This window comes from Osmerus eperlanus, chromosome 5 (genome assembly GCF_963692335.1).
Source record: "Osmerus eperlanus chromosome 5, fOsmEpe2.1, whole genome shotgun sequence".
Classification (NCBI taxonomy): domain Eukaryota; kingdom Metazoa; phylum Chordata; class Actinopteri; order Osmeriformes; family Osmeridae; genus Osmerus; species Osmerus eperlanus.
The window spans coordinates 11036723-11064720 of record NC_085022.1 but is presented as its reverse complement, the minus strand read 5'-3'; the positions used below and the strand labels follow the sequence as shown (position 1 = coordinate 11064720).

At 43.8% G+C, this 27998-nt stretch overlaps 1 protein-coding gene across 1 annotated transcript in view; it reads right to left on the bottom strand.

Moving 5' to 3' along the window:
• The window catches only part of tln2b (talin 2b), an 86676-nt gene that overhangs the window by 35707 nt on the left and 22971 nt on the right, over positions 1–27998 (bottom strand). Inside the window, exons 2-12 of the mRNA XM_062461590.1 lie at positions 11305–11478; positions 11076–11173; positions 10729–10858; positions 10020–10172; positions 9421–9563; positions 4038–4165; positions 3670–3733; positions 3371–3475; positions 1987–2142; positions 998–1099; positions 802–878 (exon numbers count right to left, since the gene is read on the bottom strand). Coding sequence (XP_062317574.1) covers positions 802–878; positions 998–1099; positions 1987–2142; positions 3371–3475; positions 3670–3733; positions 4038–4165; positions 9421–9563; positions 10020–10172; positions 10729–10858; positions 11076–11173; positions 11305–11440 — 1292 coding nt within the window. The 5' untranslated portion in view covers positions 11441–11478. The remainder of the gene's footprint in view (positions 1–801; positions 879–997; positions 1100–1986; positions 2143–3370; positions 3476–3669; positions 3734–4037; positions 4166–9420; positions 9564–10019; positions 10173–10728; positions 10859–11075; positions 11174–11304; positions 11479–27998) is intronic.

The following is a 27998-nucleotide window of genomic DNA, read 5'->3' as shown; positions in this document are numbered from 1 at the left end:
GTACAATCACATCTGCAGTTTGTGGAAGAAATGGGATTTCCTGTGTTTACGTAAATCACAATCAGGAAATCAGCTATTACCTTACCATCTGATCATATATACTGTCTTATTATCCATTCATATATAAGTGTCCCTACTATAACCTACTGTGTTCTGACAGTTATATGATGTAGCTTCCGCCTGCCTATAATAACAAACACCTATTGACTGTATGTTGTCTTTGTTTTTCTCTATTCATTATAAACACCATCCTCTGACCCTCATGCCTCAGAGAGACTTTGCTAGAACCGTTGAGTCTGAACGGATCATTTTATGTTGAGGTGTTTATAAAACTCAGAACGCAACTGAACTAAGTCACTCTGTTAGTTAAGTTATTGTATTTTACCAAATGCATGCATGTTTTCCTAATCACTGCACATTTTCCAGTAAAATACAATAACTATAGTTGAGCTGCTTTCCCTGAGGTTTTTCTATAGCTTGTCTGGAAAACATAGGGAATATTCACAGAGGAGAGCGCATACTGAAGTCACCGTACAGTATTAAGGAATACAATTTTATAATATACCAGGGAGAGCTATCTCACAGATGGATAATGCTATTTGAAATTTTTGAATACAGTTTTTCTCAGGGGCACACGGCAGTGCAGGCAGAAATGGGATTACATGCACAATTAAGCCTAGGTTTACATTCACAAAGAATAACTAGGCTACAGTATGGCTCGTCAATATGGCTCGTCAGCAGAATGAAAGGACCTATAAAAAAAAGAGCAGACAGTTCACAGTATGATAAAGTCACTCTTACTTCTTTGGGGAGACTGACTCCTCCAGCATGGTGGATTCCTCGTCTCCCTCTAACCCAAATCGATCCTTACTCTGCTTCTGTGGTGGAGTCATTAACAGGAATCACAGAATGCAAAGCACGTATGGAAAGTAACATAAATTAGTAACATATTTGTTACACAAGGTGTTTTAGCTTAAGCTGGTAGGCAAAAACTCGCCTTTTTGAGGATGATGTCAATGTAGCCAGCGATGAGCTGGGAGATCTGCTCTCCTTCTGTCGTCTGAACCGAGTAGTAGCTCTCCTGATACTCTCCGAAATCCTGCAGGATACACAGAGATACAAAGATTCTTAAATTCCATCAACATAATCCAACAATACACTAACTCTTACTCTTATACTAAAATATTAGCACCTCAAACAAACAGGTCTAAAAGGTTCTGTATCCATGTGAAACATTAACGTTGAGCAATGGCCAAGCTATTGCAATGTCTTAGACAGCTTTTCACCATGTCAATAATGTAATAATGAACTCTTAGTGGATGACCTTCATTTCCTTCACTCGCAGAACCGGTAATATATGTGGGAGAGAAAAGCTTTGCATGGACTGAAACCAACACTGTCATTATTGCTTGTGCTAATCAAAAGAAACACTGTGAATCCTGCACACTGTATTTCAAACTTCTTCAAAGACCTGATTAGATATGAGACAACCTCGGTTTCAGAATAGAAAACTCCACACTTCAAAGGCTTCCTCCGAGAGACAGGGTTGTAATATTTCATTCAAATCAATGTTGGCAAATGTACATCTGAGTATCTTTAAAATTGGTCTCCCTTTTAATCTATAAATGGAGTATTCATTCCAGTTGAAAGCTTAATAAAACACTGAGAGGAAAATGGACACCACTGTTGACAATAACCGAGAAACAAAATTGAAAAAGCACTCAAATTAATAAAACATCTAAATGTTTCACATCCTTCCACCGCAATCTACGGTAAACACGGACTGATAAAATAACTAAACTTCATACTGAAAAGAAAACAATGGAGATTGTGGACTGAGACAGCAATGCTTTGTAATTATTGATGTTGCTGAAAAAGTAGGGAGTAAAGGTGTTCCCTGAATGAATCCCACCAGAGCACGACTGCATGGGTTTGGTTGAGGCAGAGGCCTGTAAGGGTGAACCAGTCTTTGGTAGAGGGACCTACCAGTGTGAAGCTCTTGGGAGAAGCAGCCCATCTCTTCACCGTGGTCAGGGGCCACTCCTGGACCACGTCTTTAGTCTTCTCATCCACCCTCATCACAGACTCTTTGGTTATGCCGAGCAACCGAGGGACTAGCTTATTCTTGCTTTTCATCTTTTCCTGAGGATGGGAACAAACACGACTGTGTTATTGTAGGTGCTGGACACAGGCAGATGACTGCAGGACTCTGTATGTGTGGATAAAGGGGATTGGCAGTGGAGTGTTGCTGCTACCGCCACACAAACTCTCCTAAACCCCAGAGGAAGTGCTGAGAGCAGGTGGGAAGTGAACCTGCAGAGTTCAGGCTTGTTTAACTGACAACTACCCACCCCCACCCTCTCCCTATTCTCCTGGTACCTCCCAGGCTGCTGGGGCATTACAAGAGTACACTGTCAGTGTATCAATGCTTCCAGCAGCTTTCTGCCAAGCTCAAGTGCTCTCATCTCTGCCCACTGGAAATCCATTACACCTCACTTCAGAGCATGAGTCTACACTTGGCTGCTCTCCAGGAGCACTGAAGACTATGCAAAATTAGTGGTTAGGGGAGACGGGGGAGTCAAAAATACCTTCCGTGTCTTCAGACTATTGTTTCCTGTTCAGGGTCAGAAAGTATAGCTTTGAGACAACAACAAAGGCAGCTTGTACAGAGAGTAGCTTGTACAGCTCAAAACATATCACCCAAGGGCAGATAACATTATCTCAATAATCAGGAAAGCTATGTATAGAGACCTATTCAAATATTCCATTGTCTTTCGTTATGCTATTCATACAATTGGGGCTGTCTGCTTTGTGTTCTTCGTGGAAAACCAGGTTTTCTTATCTGACGTAGTGCACCCTGTCTGAGATAGTATCTTAAATATTTAACCATGGGTGAGGTTTTAGAACTTCTGTTGGCTCTGGAATTCACAGCACAGGTTGAAGTCTTGTCAGAGTGCTTAAACTGGCCTTTACCCCCTCACCACACACACAGCCCTTCAATAGAAGAGAACTTGTTCCATAAGCCCTGAGATGGGGTTTCAGACTTGACAGATAACAAATGGAAGGTTGTACTGAGGTGAGATGTACCGGTAGTTTTTCTACCGGTTTTCTACCTCACACTGTACGTGTTTTGGGATGAAATCGGTCAATTATTCAGCAGTATTTTCAAAATCCTAAAATCTTTTGCTCTGTTTTTCGTCGCTCTCTGTCTCTCGCTTTTCTCTCGCTCTTTCCTCTCTCTCGTCATTTCTGTCTCGGTGTTCCCCCAGTCAGCTTTCTTTTATTGGGGTTAACGTTCCACTTACGGTCTCTTAAGGGCATAGTACATAACTCTGTGATGGAATAACACCTTTCCACTATCACAGCTTACCTTCACAAGGAAGAAGGACACCCCATATGTTTGCAGGGACCTTGCAAGCTTCACATACTTCACTTTAGCCTCAATCTCTGCCATTTCACCACAGCTCTTGTGATCCTAAAAACAAAAACATGAAAGGATCAGTGCTGTTCTATCACTATATTTTGGGGGTTTTCAAAGGCTGTTTTTAGGGACTTGCTGATTTCTGTGCAACAGGAAATGTAGGCTAATGTATTGTTCAGGCCTACTGTAGTGAAAATTATCTTTTTAATTACAACATACTGGGCAGAACTGGAATGAACTGGACGTACCTGGAATATTTTCTTCTCTGACCCTCTCTGCTTGATATACTCTTTGGGTAGAAACTCTTTCAGGCTGTGGACATGAAACACATTCAACAGCTTTACAATAATGATGCACTCCTGCCATTAGCATACTTAGGAACAAAAGGTAATTTTTGACCCACCACCAACACAGTTGACAGGGGTGTTGAGATCTTACATCACTTTTTAAGTATCCCACTCTTAGAAACATTGCAAAAGATCATCCCCAAATAGATAAACACAAGATGGGTGGATGAACACTGGGATTGTAATGTACAGATGGAAGTGGATAGCATTACTTTATCCTGCAGCTATCTGACAAAGCATTGCTGCAGCTATTCGACAAAGCAGCTTACTCCAGGAATCCAGGCTTGTGTTTATGTTCCACGTGGGGTCCAAACTGGATCTGTGCCTGGATTCCTGCGAACTCACAGGCTTTATCAAAAGAGACAGGATGGGAGCCATTCAGTATGTCATCTCTGGCCTACGGGAGAGAGAAACATAGGGAGGGGAGAGAGAGAGAGAGAGAGGAACAGAGAGAAAGAGAGAGAGCAAGAAAGAGAAAGAGGAGAGAGAGAATTATGTGTGAGAATCATATTGAGACAACCCACCGCTACATTCAGTGTTTTGAAGGTTGCTCTAGAGACCAGTGCTTGCCAAGAGAATAAGTGTAATCGATGCACAGAAATATCTAACATACTTTTACGATTTTTAAACAAGGATTAGCCAAAAGACTTGTTCATGTCATTTAAAGAGTATCTTTACCATTTCAATTGAACTGTCGGTATAATTTACTAGCAATCCATCGCATAAAAGGATGGAAGACAGTGAGCCAAGCTCTCAGAACAGAGCATAACCAGTTTAAGCTGATCCACAATGTGTCATTAATGAGCTAATTAGAACAGATTCGTTTGAATGAGTCTTTATGAGGCGTCACTCATCGGTGATGCTTCTCAGACCACAGCTAGACATCTGTTGTATTTCAGCATCTATTCAATCAAAGTCCTGCCTATAGGTTCCACAAACGTTTAGGTACAGTAGCTCTGAGTGGAAAAAGCTGTGGCTGTCTACGTCTGTTGTTTTCTCCAGGGATCAGTTTTTGCTCTGTGTGTCTCTGTGTGTGTCTCTGTGTGTGTGTGTGTGTGTCTCTTTGTGTGTGTGTGTGTCTCTCTCTGTGTGTGTGTGTCTCTCTCTCTGTGTGTGTGTCTTTCTGTGTGTGTGTCTCTCTCTGTGTGTGTGTGTCTCTGTGTGTGTGTCTCTCTGTGTGTGTGTGTGTCTCTCTCTCTGTGTGTGTGTCTCTCTCTGTGTGTGTGTCTTTCTGTGTGTGTTTCTCTGTGTGTGTGTGTCTCTCTGTGTGTGTGTGTGTCTCTCTGTGTGTGTGTGTGTCTCTCTGTGTGTGTGTCTCTCTCTCTCTCGCGCTCTCTCTCGCTCTCGCTCTCTCGCTGCGAGATTAATGGCTCCCAGTACAGAGAGGCCTGACAGTGAGAAAGCCTCCATCAGAGCATTTCCTCTTTTTCAACACAGACTCAGCTCACCTTGTTTAATATGCCCCATTACATCATCAGCCGGCCAAACAGGACTTTCGACTGAAACTTCTGCAACCCTCTCCTCCTCTCAGAACCACACCCTTTCAGTGTGCTGCACTGCCTAGTTGGTTGGATAACTCATGTTTACTTATATCCCCAAAGATCCCTTCCCCCCCGTGAAACAGGGTTTTTTTGTCAGGATGCCTAATGAAAGTCTGTCAACACCAGCAGCAGGACTTCAGAGGAGGGATAGAGGCCAGGACAGTTCACAGGGCCTGACACAGCCAGGGGCTACAGTCCACCAGCCCTGTCAGTCAATCCAGTGTTGTCTGACAAGACCCACGAACCAGAGTACACTATAGCCAAGAAGTCACACAATAAACGCTGACAGTGGCCCCTTCATCCAATGCATACAACGATCGATCAGTCGACTCATCAATCAATTGACAGGCAAATCAATAATTAAGACCCCTGTTTATAGTGCAGAACACAGTCTGTGAACAGAGATATGTATTGTACAGGCAACTAGCTGTGTGAGATGTGACACATAGAAGTCAGGGAGTCTTTATGTGTGTGTGTGTGTGTGTGTTATGGGGGGATCGCTGGTTCGAAATTTATTTTGTTCTATTACATGTTTCCAATTGCTACGATGAACAGCCTTAAACAAGCAAGCTATGGCTGGACTCTCTTCCACCATGTTATTGTTGTCTTGCATCTTTTAGTTGGGGCCAACTGTGGGTAACCTAGCCTATTTCAATTATGTTATTATGTTGTAAGAGGGCCTGCGCTGTGTTCTGTAGTTGGCAGTGGCCTAAAACCAGACAACGAAAGCGACTGAGAACTACCCAACTCACTTTATTTTCATAAAATGTAACTGGATGTAATGTTGTAAAATATAAATAAATATATGTTATTGTCATACAAGTTCTGAGACCACAAAATGCAGATCTATAGCCGGGACTCGAACCCGAACTGACAGTGACTACATTACATTTACATTTATGCATTTAGCAGACGCTTTTATCCAAAGCGACTTCCAAGAGAGAGCTTTACAAAAGAGCATAGGTCACTGATCATAACAACGAGATAGCCCCAAACATTGCGAGCAGCCAAAACATGAAACATACATGGTGGAAAACCAAATAAGTGCCAAATGCAAGAACCATGAGAGCATGCAGTTAAACAAGTTACAATTGAACAACATGAAACTCCCCACAAGAGTGCAAGAGTGTACCTGTAGAAAAACAATCAACAGTAAAATATTTCACAGCGAGTACAAGAATTTGAAACCGTTACAACTAACCAACAAGAGCAACAGGTCTCTCAATACGAGTCATTGTGATCCTGGAGGAAACTAACACAAGGTCCAGCCAAGCATTCCTAAGTGCCGTTGTACTCCCGGAACAAGTGCGTCTTGAGCCTTTTCTTGAAGGTGGGGAGACAGTCAGTGTCCCTGATGGACACTGACTGTGGGGAGTTGATTCCACCATTGGGGGGCCAGACAGGAGAAGAGCTTGTGTTGGGACCGGGCGCTCTTGAGCGGTGGGACCACCAGACGGTTGTCAGAAGAAGACCGTAGGTGGCGGGTGGGGGTGTAAGGCTGGAGGAGAGACTTGATGTAGTCGGGTGCAGTCCCGTTCACCACTCGGAAGGTCAGTACCAGAGTCTTGAATCTGAGACTACAGTCATTTAACATGCCTGGGACTGTACCTCTGTTATGATATACATGTTAATGTCCGAAGTTGTTATTACATACATTTCAATCTTACAAATGCTTTCAGTTTCATCCAGTTGAAAGGATAAATGAAAATATAGTGAGTTGGATGATCCTCAGTCGGTTTCCTTGTCTGGTGTTGGGCTACAGCCAACTAAAGAGCACAATAGGCCATATCTTATATCGTAATAATAACATATAACCTATTTAGGCTAGGTTACCTGCAGTTGGCCACAACTAAAAAACTGCAAGACAATAATAACATGGTGGATGCGAGTCCGGCCATTTATTGTTTGTTTAAGCCTGTTAGCGACTGGAAACTACTGGCACAAAACAAATTTCGATACAACAATCCCTTGATGTAGCCAAAAGAGCTCACGCATCTAAGCGGGAAGGTGTGCCCAGGTGTTACTGCGCTGCGCTGAAACATAGTATGCATAGCACAAATAACACCTGGTTGTATGCACGCCTAGAATAACACCTGGTTGTATGCACGCCTAGATATCTATCAAACAGTTACACGTAGTGCTCATGTGGTGTAGGTGTCACGTGTAGTGTACACTACATGCATGCGCTGTGCACGCGTCTTCTAAATATGTTTGCACATCGCCATCGCGACAACTACGTGACATGTGTAACACCTGTGTGTCCGTTGTAAGTGTATGTAAATTTCTCGCGTGCGTTCAGAGGTTTGATGTCATTGCGCAGGCATATGCAGGGGCTAGGGAGTCCTTTTGCATATAAACCAAGGCACGGAATACATTTAGTCATTTAGCAGACGCATTTAGCAGACGCTCTTATCCAGAATACCCCCCTTAGTGTGTGTGTGTATGTGTGTGCGTTAAGAGTGGGGGATGAGCTCATGCAAGCTGCACATCATTAATAAACATTGGAGCCAATCACTGGGGTGCAGTCGCTACAGAATGCCAGAGATGATATCATATTTCACACTCACAGTTTTAACTTACTAACTCATTTTCCGGGGGGGGGGGACACAACTAGTGATCAAAGGGAACTGCTTAGTAGAGTGTGTCCTCAAAGAAAGGGACACATTAATGTGTGTGTGTATATGTGCATCTGTTGACGCACTTGAGGGCAGCACTACATGGATGTCAGGGGGTGAGAGTGGGGCCTGGGGTATGTTCCGGCCACAGAAAGCCCCCTCTCTTTAGCTCTGGCAGCTCTGAGCCCCTCACGAATGTGAGTCACTGGAATCCGAGCGACCGTCATGAGGGGACACTGTGTCTGTGATTTGCTTGTGTGACATTCATGTCCGTGCGAGCGTGAGAGAGGAGGACAGGGAGCAATAGAGGGGGATGGGCAGATGGAGGGCTGGAAGGGAAGGAGGAGAGCGAACAGGAGGAGGGAGCACACGTTTTTTGCAAGAGGAGATATGGGTTAGAGGACGGAACCGCATGCCTCTACACATGGTAGAGGCATGCAGTGTGTGCGTTGTGTGCCAGGGCATGAGAAGGATATGGAAGTGTAGGACAGACAAGGAAGAGCAGGCAGCGGAGGGAGGGAAGAGAGTTAACCTAGGGTGTATCTATGGGTGCATAAACAGCTCCAGTAGAAAGAGTGTTAACTGAAGATGCATTTATGCTAGTATTAAGTATATGTTTCATTGTGAGCGTGCACGTTCTCTCGCAGTGTTTTTGTGAGTGTGTGAGTATGTGAGAATGTCTCACTCTCTTTCTGTGAAGGTGTTTCTCTCTCTCTTTGAGTTTGTGACCTGTGTATGTATGAATATGTGTGTGTCTGTGCCTTTGTGTTTGTGTGTCTCTGTGTGTGTATGGGAGTACAGTATGTGTGAAGTGTTTGCTTGCTCCTGTGAGCCTAGGTGTCAGTAGGGAGCTTGCCCCCACCTCCAGCCTGGAGAAGCTAATGTGGATGCACTGGGGCATGCAGTGAGCAAAGCCTGCCTGGTGTATAGCAGGCTCAGCTGACCCCCCCAGGGAGACCCCGTGTCAGCAGCCCTCCACACACACACACACTCAGGCACGCACACACACACGCTGTACAAAACACACAAACCAGGCACAACCAGCATGGCCACAGACACACATACCAAGCGAAAACAATGAAACATCACAGGGCACCCGCACAGTCAGACAGATTGTCTCCCTACTTGTCTATCTGTCTTTCTGTTTGTCTGTCTCTCTGTCTGTCCGTCCATCTGCCAGCCAGTTTTGGCATTCAGTGACTGGCTAAAAATCAACCCTATACTGTGAGTAATGGCACTTCCAATTTTAGCACAATAGGTATTAGACCCCACCAGGAACTACTAAACATTCAACACACTTGACTAATACAAAGGAAAGGACTCTCACAGACCAAATACACCATTACAATAAATGTGATACAAGGTACAGTCGTTCTAAAGGACATACTCTTCAGAAGAGAGACAGGTACTAGCACTGAAACACTGTAATCATCACAGCTGTAATTTACAGCTTTCTGAGACCTACAGTAACACAAAAATGTACAAAACTGGCTGACCTGAACATAGAGCAGGTTGAGCTGGACAGGGTCACGTGAATCCACGTTCTGGTCGGAGTAGAAGAACTTTCGTCTGAGGAGCAGTGTCTCGCTCTCCTCCACGCCCTGCTCCCGAAAAGTCCTGCTGTGATCCAGCCAGTTCACTGTCACAGTAAAACACATACACACACGTTTCTACATATACAATTAAACACAGCACAATACACACTTTTACAGCTGGGGTGGCGGTGCTGATGATAAAACTGAAGACAGACGTTGCAACTGTATGACCGATGATTGTTTGAGTGGCAGATAGAATATGAAGGGAGCCATGGGAATAATTGAGCTATGAGGTACTGTATGTATTGAAGTGCTGAACAGCTATAAGGTGTTTCTTCTTTAAATTCATGCTCTAAGGGTAAGATAAGAATATTTGTTTAGTACAACTTCGATGAAGAACCACAAATCGGACATAAGCTCTGAAGCACGGGTTCTAATGGCATGACAGTGCATTACGGAAAGTATGTGTGTGTCCGTGTGGGTGTGTCTGTGTGAGTGGTGTGTGTGTGTTTGTCACAGTAGGTGTCCTCATATGTTCCTGTCCTCCTCCGTGGACTTACAGTCGTCGTCTGTGTGGAGCTTGGCTTTGAGCTTCTCCATCTTCCTTTCGTCTCTCAGCAGGGTCCTGTCCTTCTTCAGGGTGCCCATCCCGTCCTCCTTCCTCTCCTCCACCTGCTCCTGGATCAGCGAATACTCCTCATAGTTGGTGATCCCTAGGAACGAGAAGCGAGCAGGGAACACTCGGATGGGTGGAGGACATCAAAAGGAAGGTTGAGCACTCTTTTTCTATCCCTCTCTGTGTTTTTCTATACTTTCTCTGCCCAGATACACCAGCACAGCCTAGCTGGCAGGCTGCCAGGAAACTACAGCGAAAACTGAAGTGAGGAGGAGAGGAGAGGTCAAGCAGAAAGGGCCTTAACAAACCAATGCCAAATGAAGAGATCCGCCCCACACACATCCCTCTTCTCCTTCCCCAATGGAGCTTTGGTGCAGTGCTGAGCGTGATTGAAATGTCGGTAACAGGTCTAGGACAGGAGAAGACTAGCCCTGCTTTACCCGCTCTATACATAAAATTAAATATCCTGCTCAAGCAAATGATATGCTCTGAGTACACAATAAGCGATTGCATAACAGGGCCTCACAGTCTGTCGCTATATGAAGTGAAGTACACATGCCTGGTCCTGTAACGGTGGCTAAAAATAGCATTGTGTATGAATAATTCAAGGCGAGTGGATGGGTGGACTAGTTCCAGTTTGCTCAGTCCCTCACCTATTCTACTGCATATGGTGACCAATAGCTCCCCCACTGTTTTCGAGTCGTCCACCATAATGGTTTTGATGGCCCCATCGAGCATCTTGATCTTCTGGGGCCTCTGCTTCTTCTTGTACTCCAAAACATCCTATCATGAAGAAGAAGAGAGATGAGAGGTGACACCTTGAATTTGACATGGATATGGAGACTTGGAGAGGAATATGGCACAAATATATTATTGTAGGACAATGCTAGGACTGTAGATATCCCACTTTTGAACCGTTCAGTGGTGTTGAGAGGATAGAGAGGTCTGTAGAGGTCACAGGTCTGACTGGGCTCCAGCCTGGAGTCCGATTGGTCCTTACCCCATTCCGCAGCATGTAATAATCCAGTGTCCTCCCAGATTCTAGCCAGATCCCCTTCCTGGGATCATCATCAGACAGGAACAGGCCATAGTCGGAGGCTGAAATACAGACAAGAGAAAAGAGAGAGAGAGAGGTTGAGAGAGTGAAGAGAGAGTGAAAGGATTGGTGACTGCCGATGTAGCTCACCTCTCATCTGAGCAAGCTCTCCCAGCTCTGAGTCTCTTCTTACCTTGTCCAGTTTGCGCCTCAGGGACCCTCTCTCGAATGATTCTGCAGGCGTCGTAAACGGGCGTGGAGGGCTCAAACTGCATGGTCTTCACCACATTACACTGGCGCACACAGATCTTCAGTGACAGTGCAACCATCTTGATTGGTGGTAAATTGGCGTCACCAACCTTCACACCTACACAACACAACCATATACATTATGAACTAAACTGTGCCAACAATGCTTTGAGGTTGAACACATACACATTAATTTCAATTGGTACAACACCAGTGTTGAGAGCAATGCATGTGCATTTGCTAGGATAGTCAGGACATAATGATCACTCATTGAATAAGTCCTCACATTCAACATTCCATCCTGGTGCAAGTTCTTTTTTTTGTCATTTAGCAGACACTCTTATCCAGAGCGACTTACAGTAAGTACAGGGGACATTCCCCCGAGGCAGGGTGAAGTGCCTTGCCCAAAGGACACAACGTAATTTTGCACAGCTGGGAATCGAACTGGCAACATTCTGATTAATAACCCGATTCCCTAACCGCTCAGCCATCTGACCCCCTGAAGTTCTTCATAGACAAAAGCAAGAAACTTGGGAAGAATTATCAAGCATACAACCAGAATCACTGGCAACACTCAAGCCCAACTCTCAGAGCTTTACAGTCACGCAGTAAAATGGAAGGATCCATCGCTAAGGACCCTTCACACCCCCTTCACCGACCCTTTCAGCTAATCCCATCAGGCAGCTGTTTCAGAGCACCTCTGGTCAGAAAAAGAACGTACAAAAACTCTTTCTGTGCAAAATCAATTTTAAACATATTTTTAATGCAGCTTTGCACACCTGTTCTTATTTATTTTAAGGACTTTTGTGTTTTAATGTACTTTAATTTTATGTGAGTCTTTCATGGGTTTCTCTTTTATGCTGTTTGTGAGCCCAGACACACAATCCAAGCCAATTTCCTATCATTATGTGATAAAGTTTTGAATATTAATTTGAATCTGTATCAGTTACCACAGTGTGTCCCAGCTGTTTTGCTTTTGGAAAGTTAATGATAAGAGAAAGCTCAGCATGCTGTGCATAGCATGAGCTGAACCAAGGTGAGCTTTGTAACCTTTCAGGAGAAAGCAAACATTTCTCTCTCCTATCAGCTTTAGTAAAAGGATAGAGGACGCTACACAAGCAATGTACATCGTTGTCATTAGGCAAATTATTGGGCGTTAGTTATGTCACATACTATCATCCCTTTGAGGATGTTGAGGCACAGTAATGTTTGTGGGGCCAATGATAAACAAGTAAAGCTGTCTTCTCCTCTAGCCTTCAAGAAGTCTTCCCAATGGTTCTCTCCAACTCCTCCTGCTTTCCCTTTTAAGGAAGTTTGAAGCTTAAGTTGTGAATCCTATTTTCACTCACCGCTCAACCTTAGAACTGTGGGCACAACAATGAATGGGGTAAACATACGTTTCCAGGGCCATTATAAAGACACCCCCTTCCCTGTAAAGGTAATTTATTGTTCAACGTGTATGTCTCACATCACCAAATCCAACACTATTTTGGGGGTCTATGAGTGTTTTCTTGCAACCTGGAGATCACCCCATCTATCCAGTCCCCTTGGGAGCCCTCTCAAACACAGAGAAGGGGAAAATGTTCTCTAATCATGTCGTTGTGAACGAGCTTCCCTTTGAAAGCAGTATATCAGAGCTGTGCTGCTCCCCTTCTCTTGCAGCCCCCTAGGAGCCTCGCCTCCCCTGACACAGCCCCAGAACAAAGAGGCCGATGTAATGGCCCTGTGGGGGCCCTCCTCTACAACCACGGCACAGGGTTCGTGCCATTGTGCACCAGATGTATAACATGCTCATTGGCTACTATCAGCAAGACAGGCCACACGAGGTCCAGCTGACTGGCCGCACACATGCGTCCACGCAAAAGTACACAAACAAACACATACACCCACCCAACTGTTTGTCTGTGGGCAAAATCACACAGACAAGGACTGAGTGTGAAGGATGAGCTGTGTCTTGGAGCTTTCTGAGTAAAGTTGGGCCCAAGAGTGTGGATAACCAAAGCCTCTGTTTGCTGCCTTCTACCTCCGAGCAATTCAGCAAATCACTTGAGTGTCACAAGAGAATCGCCACCGACTCTTCAAAGAGCACGCAGTGGAGGATCCGCAAGATGAAACCCAGAAGGATAATCATAACTTTCCAGCTTGCAGCAGCGTGAGAACAACCCATTTATCACTGGGCTCCTCTGGCATATTCTCAAATACAACTTGTTCCACATTAACTCTGTTTTCAAGTAGAAAAGGATCTATCTGTGGGCTGAAAGGAGCTAGGCATGTCGCAGGAAACACATTGACACAGCAAGGCCATTTAGTGACATGAGCAGGGTTTATTTACCTGTATCTAAAGCTGCACCTGATTGCAAACCCCTTAATAATGTATTCCCTGCATCCCTGCCTAACTACACCATTACCAGGCCTGTGTTCCATCCATCCAGATGCATAAGCAGCGCTAACGGCATTGGATTATATATTGTGCACTACTCTAAACATTGTAGATCTGAAAATTGGGCAGAGGACGTCTATGAGCAACCAGTTTAAGCACAAACAAATTGAATTGAGGCAGTGGCAGGAGCCATACAGATTCATCTCTGATGATTGTCTGTAATGAAAAAGCAGAGCATACAGCCCTGTGTGTGCGTGGGGGGGGGGCACTATTTGTAAGCCTGGGGGGGGAGACTGGACCTGTCAGTGACTCTGGGAACAGAGTCTTGGGGAAGAACTTCTTCTGCTGGTGAGTGTGCATCAGACTACGTAGCATGTTCCCAAGACACAGTTATGTCAAGCTACAGAGAGAATGAATTACTCTCACCACCCTCATCCCACTGCTGGAAATGTGGGATTCTTTAGCCTTGTGGCTTTTTATACAAACAAAACCGGTATAACCACTTCCCACCGCCTGCAATATTTTCTCATGCTGGATCGATGTGAAGATACTGGCAATGAAGAGATGAACAGGACAGATCAGAGCAGAGCTAGGCTGACCAGAGAAGAGTACAGCAGAGCAGAACAAGGCTGAACTGAGCTGAGTTGAGGAGAGCATAGCAGAGTACAGCAGAGCAGAACTAGGCAGGGCAAGGCTGAACAGAGAACAATAAAGTACAGCAAAGCAGAGCTAGGTTGAGCAGAACAGATATGAGCTAGTATGTGCAGAACAGGTCGAGAATACATAGCTGCTGGAGGAGGAGGTCCTGATCTGAATGGGAACCTGTGGACTCGTCATCCAGTTGGGCTAAATAAACAACACCTTACAGCTGCTTGAAGGACTGGTGGTGCAACAACACAGTCAGGATGACTACTGTGGGTCCTCAAATCCTTATTTGAATGCATCCATTATCCACTGACATCCAACTACATGCACAAATCACATGTAGTTCACATATTGTATTTTAGACATCGCTCAAAAGAAAAAACACACAAAAGAAAAAACGTGAAAATACACAGCCTAGTCTCATCACAAGTCCAGTAAATATTCACCCTGTGACCATATGAGGAACTTACAGAAGCCTGCTGACCTCTATAAGTAAATACTGTTTAATATCAGCTGTGACTTATCTGAGATGTGCCGGTGAAACAGCACAGTAGGACAAACCTGCCGTTACTCATTCTAGTTGCAATGCCAATAACTCCTCCTGCTCGCCGCCCTCGCTCCCCCAAAAGCATCTAGTGAATTTCAAGGTGAAAGGTTTAAATCAAACGCGCAGAGGAAGCCAGCACTCTTAAGCCAGCCGAGACATCTCAAATAGCCCCTCTTAAACATCCTCTAACCATCCTCCCCAGCAGAGGAAGGAAAACACTGGTCTGCGCATGAAATTCATATATCTCTAATTCAAACAGTGGGCCCTGTGTGCAGGAACAGAATCTGTAAATAGACACAGAGAGCTCCACCAGGATCAGAGGTGTATTAGCATAGCACCTCTACGTCCACTGAAGTCAATGTCGAGCTGGAAAATGAGATTGTATCAAGCTATTGCAAGACAAAGAACTAGTTGTCTTGTCACACGTTCACCAAATTGCTATTTCAAAATAAAGTGTTCTATAACAGTCTGTATACTTTCTGTATTCTGATGTTTGAGCATCTCTCTATTAATGCCAGGAATCTGTGTGTGTGTGGGTATACAAATTTGAATGGGTTTAGTTTCCCACTATCAGCTCAAGAACCGGGCAGTCTGCAAAGTTCATATTCTGTATGTGTCCTCTTTGTAACTCAACGGAATGCAGTGCCGCGATTAACGTTTTTTGGATACGCATTTCAACATCAAATAATAAAAAATAAAAATTGCAGCCAGTTTGGCTTGCTCTCTTCATGTCCCAGCCAGTTCACTCTGATTGGTCCTCTGGTCTGCAGCGAGTTTCCTAAAAATATCTTGAGAACCGGGCCCTCTGCAAAGTTTATATTTTTGCAGGTGTCCTTTTTATAATCCAACGGAGTGCAGTAGGCTATCGCAATTTAATTAATGCAATTAACAAAGGCATTCGTAATGAAATGAAACTAAGTCAAGTAAGTAAAATAGGGAAAGTCTGTTTCGTTATTTAGAAGCCAATTCGCTTTTACAACCGATAATCCGCTGCTTTCAAAGGGGTTTCCTGGCTAGCGAACAGAAAGACAATATAAAGTGGATATACTTTCAGTATAGATCAGTGAATTGTTACATAAATTAATGTGTAAACTGATGTCAAAACTGCCAGCACATTGCAAATGTAGAAGCGCTGTATGGTGAATTAGGCCTACAATTATGACAACTGGCTAAACCATTGTGCATGTAATGACTGAACTAAAATGTTAGATGTTTGTGGTGGTAACAATTTAACTGAGAACCAATATAGTACATTTTTCTCAACACAACATAAGCAATTTATAATGTAGGAAACAGCATAGAAATGAAGGCTATATAATAATTTGCATGAATGTAGGCTATCACAGCATTGGCAATTTGACTAGAATAGATGATGTGGAGGTTGAACAAGTACTTCAAGAGAATTTCAGTTGTGATCTGAGAAATATAGGTACCAAAACCACTGAGAAGAACTGTCATCACCATCTGCATCACGGGCACGGGCACTATCTATCTATAATTCCAGACATCTGTGTGTGCCACCAATTTTGTCACGGGCACTATTTACTATCTTTACTGTCACAGGCACTATTTACTTTCACTGACATAATCTCCGACTGCATCACTATGCACTAGTTGTTATAATGCTAATCAAATAGTTATATTGTATGTAGCGTATACAGTGTTATATAAAAAGTAGTGAGGTGAATATTAAGCCATAATCTACAAGGTTGAGAATTGGAAATACTGTGTATGCTAAGGACGTGCTGATCTCCATCTTTCCTTGTCTCATTTTCACCTCATCTCTTCATTCTGCACTGACACAGAATTCACTATCACACTTTTAACCCCATTTGATTAAAAGGAGGGTCAATAGGCTGCAGGCAAAAGCCATGTCTCTTGAGGTTTCCAATTGCTTAACAGAATGGGGGAAGCCACGTGCCTGGAACACACACACATAGATTGCTATGTGGTAAGCTACACAAAAACATTACAGCACATACCAAGCAATATTAAACAATAAGGCACTGTTGTTGATCATAGTGTGAAAACAACCATGTGATGGGACCACATGGGACTTCAAACTTGCAGGCTTATTCTCTGTCCATTACTCTGTACACACAGTTGCTGTAGCTACTGAACAGATATGCCAATAGTCAGCAGATAGGATATAAAAACACTTAACTAGGAAGACTTGTCAAGGTTGTGTGTGATATTTTCACTCGGTTTTAAGACCGGCAGCCCCTGTGCTGCTTCTGAATTTAATGACCTTCAAGTTATCAGTTGGAGTGTATCTCTTCTTAATTGGAATTCAGTAAATCAGAACTTTTAAGAACAGCTTGCTAGAAGGAGAGATTTAATCATCCCTCGTAAATACATCTTTAGTTAAGAGGCAGACTTGATTTATTCTGAGAACATGTAACAAATTATTACCCTATCTACTTAACAACCTAAGGTTCTGACTCGCAAACGTGGTAAGATATTCATCACCTGTCAGATCATCCTCACCACGCATATCATACATCCATAACAACACAGGGGAGGCACTTCAAAATGTGCAATGTTTATGAACTGCCATTAAAAAAAATCGTAGATGAATTTCCAGTGAGCAGAATTGGCACGGTATGTTATCTGTTCATGCTGCCCATGTGATCACACATACAGCACTGTTCACACTGTACAAACACATCTATGAAACGTGTATATAAATCAAGTGTCACCATGTACTGTAGGAGCATTAACATTTTCTTTTACTTTTTTATTTTCCACAAGACAGGCTTTAACCAACACCCAAGCTATGCAGCGCCTATTCTTTTCAATCCAAGATTTCCTTGATCAACTGATTTTCTTTCTTAGAACACTGTTAGCAAGCCTTGAACTAAAATTAACACAACCTTCATAATTTGCCATCAATCAGATCCCTTTACTCTTATTTCCTTACTTTTGTGTTTGAATGACCCACTCCTAAAACCCAACCTTGAGGAGGTTCTGGGTTTGGCATGTTCATTACAGACCACCATGGGAGTCTCACAAGGCTCTGTTCAAAAATATCAACATCATAGCCCTTGTCATCAAAACTGGGTTAAAGGACCCTTTCTTAACAGTTGTTGGAATCCAATTTTGCCCCTTCCTGGGTTAAGATAAATAACAATCTGTTTGAATTACCTGCCTGGTTACAGTCGATTAAAAACATTTGTTAAGAAGGTTGGTTTAAAAGAAACGGGCAATATGTTGGGAATATTTTTTGCTTTGAGCAGGTGTGATTACACACTTGTATCTGGTGGATGCCTCACTGGGTTTTTTCCTTTAATGTAATTTGAAGGTTTAGAAATCATGCATCATGCCCTTGTCACAGGGAAGAAGAAAAAGAAGCTCCGCTTTATCTAAAAATATCCAGTAAAGTAGAGCGTCCTCGAGCACTGCTTTACAAGGATCCACAGAGATGCCTGGAATAAATAGACTCCTCCAGTATCTCACACAGCATTTAAGGCAAATTCACTCACCCATTGAGTAGTGGAAAAATGGTGATTCTACTACTGGTACATGCATTTACACCAAACGTTTATTCCTCACTTGTGACGTTAACATAGCTGAGGGATTTGTAAAACACAGTAAATCCTCTATCATTATTATGTACTGCAAAGTGGTTCAAACAACGTCACGCTTCACTTACATTACATTCATTGGAGCTAATTATTATATTTGTCCAACTAATTATAAAGTGTTTAAGGGATAGATGCAGTTTAGAGGGAGTACAGCTGTGTACAGAAGGCCTCTTATACAAATCCTCTCAACCTTCATTGGAGAGATGAGGAATCATTGGAACACAGAGAGGCAGAGGAGTTCCAAGAGGAGGGGGAATGAGAGCACAGCTCCACCCAGCAGCTGCAGCCAGTCAGAGGCTGGCCACCCACGCAGGATAGGGTCGCTACGGCTTGTACTGGAAGTCCATTCCTGTCCAACTCCGCCTCTCAGGCACACTAGAAGACTATGTATATGTTCTCAAAGACAAAAAACACCTTACCTGAACACAATTTGTTAGCTGGACTAACCACACAATGGTCGAGCCACTGCTTCACCAGTCATGTTTTGTATGATCCTGGATTAAGGATTAATATGACTGTCTTGTAATGTGTTTCTGGGATCCCCGGCATCTGGTGTTGCTGTCAGATGAGTGTGTGGCTAAGTAAATATGGAGCTGTTTGGGGCTCCGTGAACATGGCTGGAGTCAAGAGTTCAGCGTTCTCTTTCAGCTCAGCCCACACTGCAGGATGAGGTCATGCTCCTCACAAATATTGCCAAAAACGACTTGCTGAAAGACGGCAACTATATAAAATCTAACAATTCTTAACCTCTGGACATGGTGACCGCAAATTTGATCTGGATGGTGTTACTCTGAGAGGTGTGTTGGGCAGTAATCCAGTAGATATCTGCAGCAGACCATCTTCACATGCTCCGCAGGGTCACTGTCTGCAAAAGAGTCTGTTGGAGACTCTGCCCTGTCACCCAGAACCCAGTTAGATATCTTGAGAGCCGGTTTCTTGATAAAAAACTATATATGTGGCTTTGTTATTAATCTACAAGATGCCCACATCTACACCACTCTAGCCAAATAATAATAATAGGGAGTCAGGTGGCTGAGCGGTTAGGGAATCGGACTAGTAATCTGAAGGTTGCAGGTTTGATTCCCAGCCGTGTCAATTGACGTTGTGTCCTTGGGCAAGGCACTTCACCCTACTTGCCTTGGGGAGAATGTCCCTGTACTTACTGTAAGTCGCTCTGGATAACAGCGTCTGCTAAATGACTAAATGTAAATATAAATAAGATTGGAGACAACAAGAGCCTTCTGAGAAATCAAATCAAGGACAGTGTTGTTCCAGGCATGATTTGGCAATTTCTTCTAAAAACAAAAGCAGACTCAATTAAGGCGATCTTGTTCCTCTCTATCCTAGCTCAGTCTGCATGGTGTGTGCCATTGTGGCCCTATGCTATGACACAGGATGTATTTGAAGTACTTTTCTATTATCAGATAGAAGAAAAAGGGAAAAGGGGCATGTAATGAGTTCAGAGATGCAAAGCAAAAGTAATTAGGGGAGATCATGCTATGATGGGGTTACAGAAACAAACATCTGGGTCAATGAACTCACTGACATAAAAAAACAAAGAAAACGCTGCAGAGAAAATATGCCTTCCCTCTGAGCAGATTCAAGTGGGCGTATTAAATTAGTGTAATGCTGATTTCCAAAGGGGAGAGTAGGGAAGTTCCCTCTCATTTTCTCTCTGTAACACACCTAAGTAGGACCAGTATGAAAACCATGCAAACATTGTTGGGCGGACAAGGCTCCCTCTGGCCTTGGGGAATGTCTAAACAAAACAAACACTGTACAACAGGAGCAATCTGACTGGGCACAGGAACACGCAATGACTCATATACCTAGAAAGGGTATTTTATAAGTGAACAATGGAGTCAAACTATATAAGCCTGAGGTGGTCTTGATACGTGGGCTTAACATAAAGATCAAGATAGTAAGATTGCTATGGAAGAGAAGTTTCTGGTTTGTCCTGTCTAAGAGGCTGTGTGGGGAGTATCTTTATTTACGCAGAGAGCATGCTCAGATCTCTGCCTCCCAGAAATAAATCCTGCCCTAAGAGTGTCATGTCTGCTAAATCAGGTGGCTGCAATCTCAGGCCCAGCCTGCCTCTCCAGCTCACAGCCACTCAGAGTAAAACCTCAGAGGCCAGCCAAGGCAGGGGAGGTCCCTGAGTATCTGCTGTCTACTACCACTAGCATACTGATGACTATATCAAGAGCAGTGGAACAGAACATATTCACACTGGCTGAGATCCAAAGTCTGATAGAGCGGGAGGCTTTCGGAGAGTAGGCCCGTACCATCCCCAGCCATACGGGGAGAAAAAATCAATCACACTAATGCTGCAGATATTCATTGCTGCTCACCCCCCTTCTCCCTGTTACACATGCATGTGATTGTAGGAGTCCATTTGAATGCAGTGCAGATGGCACTGCATTGTAAAACGTTGTATGATCCGTTAAAAAACCATCCCAGCTGACCGAAACCTTGTTATTGTTAGATGAGAGCGGTTCAGGGAGAGGGCATGTTGTTGGCCCATTGTTTCCATGTCACTGATTCTGCCCACAGTTGCCTTGACGGCTGTGTTACCTTTCCTTGGACATATATGGCTGGACAGCAGGAGCAGGCATTTCCACTCCATTTAGCCTTGCCTCTTGGCTACCACTGCCCACAAGGCCAGGTTCATAAACATACTCGCCAGTGTGCTTTTACAGTTTTAGCCACTGTACAGTCAGCCTCCAAATGTCAGGTGAACAAGGTCACAGAGCTCTCTCAACTATGAGAGCTTTTTCAGATGAGGACTTTACTGTGGATGACTTCAGACATTATAGGTTCACCCGCCAGTCTCCTGGGGAAGCATTGGGGAGGAAGGGTGGGAAGGAAAAATAGGATAGAGACAGACTGTGTCTGAAAAATGAATACACCTCCCTTTGTGTAAACCTGCTATCTGAATTTGTTTTGCTTCAGTGAAGCTGCACAGTGTTGTAACTATACAGAAATGTTCACTACAAGAACCAGGATTGTCTGTTATTTTTGTACTCGTGAAGATAAATCCTGATATTCAGGTAGTTTCTTTGTATCTAGCTGCATTACTGTTCATTGAGCTCAGACCTTACTACAGGTGATAACTGCTGTGGGCCAATTACCATCTCACAAAATTGACTGGGTTGAAAACCAAGCAGAACTTTCCATTGTTCACTGTGAAGCCAATGTAACTACAACAAACTGAACGAGACAGCCGTGCAGATAAAGCACTCGGGCAAGACTCCTTTCCACACACTCAATTAGGCAGGCAGCACAACACTGTATGTTCCCTCTTCAAATGATTAATGAATGGTCAACATCGACAGTGAACACTAAAATTTAAAGGCAAACCGCGGTAGGCCAAGTCAAACGAAAACTCAGTATTCCAACAAACACTGTTTTTGTGAAACTCGTTTTCCTCTTAGCCAGTAGAGAATTATTTGCTGGAAAAAAAGTGTAAACAACAGCTTTTGCATCACTTCAGAAAGTTGTCCTAAACGATACAATGTGTTGAATGCCTGAAAGACAAACTCAGAGATCTTTCTTAACATTCGCTGCAAAAAGACACAGATGATTTACACTGTTCTGGTTGACAGGATTGTGTCCTATATTTCAATCCCCTCGTGAAGATGGAAGAATATAAACAGACATGCATCTGCAGTCCCACCCTTTCAGCACTGCCACGACTAAAGCCTTGTTTGAAATGAAAACACATTTGAGAAGATTGGTTCTTTGCTAAAAGCTGTTGGAATATAAAGAATTGTCTGTGTCTTATGGTGTCTGTGTGTTACTGGTGTAACACAACACCACCAGAAGGCTGTTAGAGATGAGAGAAGACAAAGGAATGAAATAGTGGTGGGCCGTTATCGGCGTTGACGCGCGTTAACGCGCTGCGACTCTTATCGGCGATAAAAAAAAATATCACCATTAATCTATTCTCAAAGTTGGGTTGGGAGCTGGATCTGTACTACGCAAGCTATGATGACTTTCACCTTGCTATTTTAGCGCGGATGTATACCTAGCCGAATTGCACTGTAGGGGGCGAGAACGAGTCTTCGAACCTGTGTGTATGCCTTGTGTATGAAATTATCACACCAAACGTGACGTGCTAATGTAGCCGATGTGTATCGGTGAAACTCACTCCTCAGGTATGTAATAGGCCACCCGCGTCAACGAATAGCTAGCTTTTCGTTGGCGTAGTTGGTAGTGGTGGCGCTTGGGAAGCCAGAGGTGGTAAGTTCGAACCCAGTGCTGGACGATTTGCCCGATACCTCTGACGGAGCTTGCAAGACCACGTCTGTTACACTAACATGGATGCAGCAATGAAGCCGCCTGGTTTGCTTCAGGGAAAATGTATTTAAGAAGTTTCCCAATGGAAACCTCGACAGGACTAAGGTTGTTTGCACCTTGTGCTATGCGGAATTCGTTTACTGTACGAGTTCTTCCAGTCTCAAATACCACCTAAACGCAAAGCATCCCTTAGCTAATGCGGAAGATGCCGTGTAGCGCAGGTGAAGAGTCGTCGTCAAACTACGATGTTGAGTGCAACCGAGGCAAGCCCGTCAGCACAGCTCTATCAGCCAAGCTAACTAATCTAATAAACAGTTAATAAACACAAGTACATCTTATTGAACATAATTTATTTTCATCTCCAATTATCATAGTAGAACAGCTTTCTCAAGCAGTTTGTGATGCATTTTGGAAACAGGAGATGAGCTCCTGGTCTAATGCGCCACCTGGCTTGAGAAACCCGTTCTCAACTTTTAGTCATTATTTGGGTAGCACACATATTCTGAATGCCTTCGACGTTCGAGATTAATCTAGATTAAAAAAAAAATTCTATGCCCACCACTTGAATGAAAGGATGTTGGCCTCTAAGAGGATAGTACAACTTCCTTCATTCATTAATCTCAAAGAGCATCTACAGCAGTGGTGCAACGCAATGTATTAATTTATCGAATGCTTTTATCCAAAGCAACGTAATCGTGGGATTTGAATTTGTGACCTCTTGATTGGCAGATGAAATGTTCTACCACAGATATACACTGTACCAATCCCCACATCACATCTGGACAGCTGAAAATAGCATACCTTGCTCCAGCTCTCATCATTTATCTACAATCTGCAGAAAGAACAGATGTGAAGGACCTTTTAAATGTCTACCAGAAGACCCACCTTACTTTATAGCAAAGGTCTCAATCTACAGTACTTGACTGCGCTTTCCCCTTCCCGCAGTACCGTACATACACAGGCTATGTTGACCAAGTGTTTCTGATTAACGAAAACAAACACTTAAACTTCTGATCAAGTCAACACACCCTTCCCCACAATCGTTCCCATCCCATAGTCATTGAGCAACACACCCACTCAAGGTGATCTGAGGAAAGCCGTGGCTGGTGATTACTGTACAGTAGATGCTTCTCTAACTGAATGGCCAATAAGCTCTCTGGGAAGAGTGATGAGGACAGTCAGGGAAAAGGATGTTCCTACAGGGCAGTCTTTATGGCTGGACTGACAGACCAACAGAGCTACAGTGTATGAGTTATTCAGGATGAACTACTATGGTACATAGAGAATGCCACCATGCTTAGATGAAGACACTCAGAGGCACAATATTTCATGCTTTACATCTGGGGGTTGCCATGGCAACCCCAGTTTAGGGCAAATTCCTTGGTCAGGTGGCTTCTGTCAGCTCCAGTAAATAGAAAGATCTGAGGGGCCTTTTGGTGCTCCGTGCTATTGACAGCACCCAGCCATTGTTATGGCCGACAAGGGGCTCTGAGTTCCATGACTGATACTTGAAAAGAGAGTTGATTTCACCTGCTAATCGCTAAACACCAACGTCACAGATAACTACTGTTTCTGCTGTTTGACAAGTGAATGCACTGTTCCCTTTAACCTTTTAAGTGTTTGATTCTTCTGCATTGATTTCTTAAGAGAAAAAATCCAAGGCCTCACTTTACATTTACATTACATTTAGTCATTTAGCAGACGCTCTTATCCAGAGCGACTTACAGTAAGTACAGGGACATTCCCCCAAGGCAAGTAGGGTGAAGTGCCTTGACACAACATCAGTTGGCATGACCGGGAATCGAACTGGCAACCTTCGGATTACTAGCCCGATTCCCTCACCGCTCAGCCACCTGAGCGGCTGAGCACCTTTCACAACTGGAAAGAAACAATGGACCAGTAAGCAACAGGAAGGCAATATGCACAATTGACAAGTTAACACTATGAGATCACTGACACAGCAGATTCAGATTTCCCCTACAGCTGAAACAACCATAAAACACTGAAATGGAAGCCCTCTATAAACACTCAAATTCAGTAATATATTAAAGGATAATTTTTGTAGATTACACTAGGATGGAACACAACATAGCCAACAGCATGGACTGCACTTTTGACTTTCTCTATTCTCCCATTTGACATTTAGTAATAACATTAGGATAATAACTTAAATTTTTCGAAATCATCAATGCTATCTGTGCAGAAGGACATCATTACAGCGAGCAGCGTTTGGTATTTACCCAACATGTCAGTCAGCCAGGGGAAGTGGAAACTGTTAGAAAACAATTGCATACTTGCGGCAGAATGTATCTGAGCCTGAGGGAGGGGTGTGTGTGGGGTGGGAGTGGGGGGCATTCCCACCCCACACACACCCCTCCCTCAGACTCAGGGGGGGTTGGGGGGGATGGCAGCACAATTACAAGTCGGTCTTTATGGCAGCATGGGTGCAGCTCAATAGCCCAGTGTGTGTGCCATGCAAACGGAGGCAGTCGGAGCTCATCATTAGGAGTGCGGCGTCGCGGGGACTGCATGGACTCGCTGTGGCTTGGGTAAAGCCTTGTGTTTGCCTTGTGCTCTCCTTTCTTCACTGAGGGGGTGGTAGTTGTGGGAGGTGCTGGAGGAAACATGCTGGAGGCCAAGTGCTCCCCAGTACCCCTCTCTTTAACCTGATTAGAGTAATGAGCTTAGAGTCCTCTAAATGCACAGCACCAAAGACACGGAGGATACAGACAAACAGGCCTCCCTCCTCACTCCATTACTCACTCAGTGACTCTAGACGGCAGATGAAAGCGCCTCATCAGACTCCCCCAGAACTGCAAGGCTCAATGTCCATGGATGAGAATCCACTAGCAGTAATACATGCAAGCTGTTCCTTTGAATAGTCCTGTACTGTAATGCTTGTATGGAAAAGTATTTATGGTTGGACAATTAACTTAATGTCCTCAGCATAAATAGTAGTAGATGTTGCATGTAGACTATACAATATTCATTTTGAACCCAACCCCCAGAACTGTCTCAACTAATACATGCAGTGCTTTTGCCAGATAGAGAAAAAGACAATAACACTTTGTGTTGACACTCTGTGTCAACAACACTCAGAGGACACGAAGACGAGATATCAGTTGAGAGAAAATTACGCTAACAGAGGTGAGTATTTCCACAGATACAGTGCATCCGGAAAGTATTCACAGCGCTTCACTGTTATGTTACAGCCTTATTCAAAAATTGATTCCATGTTCCTAAATTCGACACAAAATACCCCATAATGACAAAAGGAAAAATGTATTTTTTGAGATATTTTAAAAAGCATATTTTAGAGATTTGCAAAAATTAAGGATGAAAATAACAACATGTACATAAGTATTCACAGCCTTTGCTCAATACTTTGTTGAAGCACCTTTGGCAGCAATTACAGCCTCAAGTCTTTTTGAAAATGATGCTACAAGCTTGGCGCACCTACTTTTTGGGCAGTTTCTCCCATTTTTCTTTGCAGGACCTCTCTAGCTCCATTAGGTTGGATGGGGAGCATCAGTGCACAGCCATTTTCAGATCTCTCCAATCGGGTTCAAGTCTGGGCTCTGGCTGGGCCACTCAAGAACAGAGTTGTCCCGAAGCGATTCCTTTGTTATCTTGGCTGTGTGCTAAGGGTAGTTGTCCTGTTGGAAGATGAACCTTCGTCCCAGTCTGAGGTCCAGAGTGCTCTAGAGAATCCAAGGATGTCTCTGTACATTGCTGCATTCATCTTTCCCTCGATCATGACTAATCTCCCAGTTTCTGCTGCTGAAAAATATCCCCACAGCATGATGCTGCCACCACCATGCTTCAGAGTAGGGAAGGTATTGACCAGGTGGGGGTCAGATGGCTGAGCGGTTAGGGAATCGGGCTATTAATAAGAAGGTTGCCGGTTCAATTCTCGGCTGTGTCAAAGATGTTGTGTCCTTGGGCAAGGCACTTTACCCTACTTGCCTTGGGGGGAATGTCCCTGTACTTACTGTATAGGAACATTCATGTAAATGTAAGGTGGTGTAAGGTCAATGTAAGGTGATGAGCAGTGCCATGTTTCCTCCAGACATGACCCTTGGCATTCAGGCCAAAGAGTTAAATCTTTGTTTCATCAGACCAGTGAATTTTGTTTCTCATGGTCTTAGAGTCCTTCAGGTGCATTTTGGCAAACTCCAGACGGGCTGTCATGTGCCTTTTACTGAGGAGTGGCTTAAATCTGGAGTGGAGTGCTGCAGAGATGGTTGTCCTTCTGGAAGGTTCTCCTTTCTTCACAGAGCAAAGCTGGAGCTCTGTCAGAGTGACCATTGGGTTCTGGTCACCTCCCTGACCCAGAACCCCCAAGGCCCTTCACCCCCAATTACTCAGTTTGGAGTTTGGAATCCTGGTGGCTCAAAACTTCTTGCATTTACGGATGATGGAGGCCACTATGCTCATTGGGACCTTCAATGCCGCAGATATCTTTCTGTACCCTTCCCCAGATCTGTGCCTCAATACAATCCAGTCTCAGAGGCCTACAGACAATTCCTTGGACTTCCATGGCTTTTTTTGTGCTCTGACATGCACTGTCAACTGTTGGACCTTATATAGACAGGTGTGTGCCTTTCCAAATCATGTCCATTCAACTGAACTTACCACAAGTGGACTCCAATCAAGTTGTACAAACATCTCAAGGATGATCAGTGGAAACAGGATGTACCTGTGCTCAATGTTGAGTGTCATGGCAAAGGCTATAAATACTTATGTAAATGTGAATCTTACGTTTTAACTTTTTAATAGATTTGCCCCAAAAAGTAGAATGTAGAATTTTGAGGAAAAATTAATTTAATCCATTTTGGAATATGGCTGTAAGTTTCTACGAGCAAGCTAGTTGTGGTGGCTAGCCAAACATCACTGAGTGAGGGGATTGTTTGAAAGCGCCCGGGAAATGAGAATCATTTCTTTTGACATAAAGTTTAGGCTGTGGCACTGAAGCCAGCGACGCACAACACATGCTTGAGTTTAAATACAATCTTTAATGTGACACTACTTACTGTACATGCAAGATTTGCTTAAATGTACATGTATTATGCTGCTAGTACACCACGATACTCGCTGTGCAACAGCACATCTATGCACGTTGTATCCATGCGTCGTTGCGAACGTGTGCTGACGTTGTGACGTTGGCACTGAGTACCCTTTGT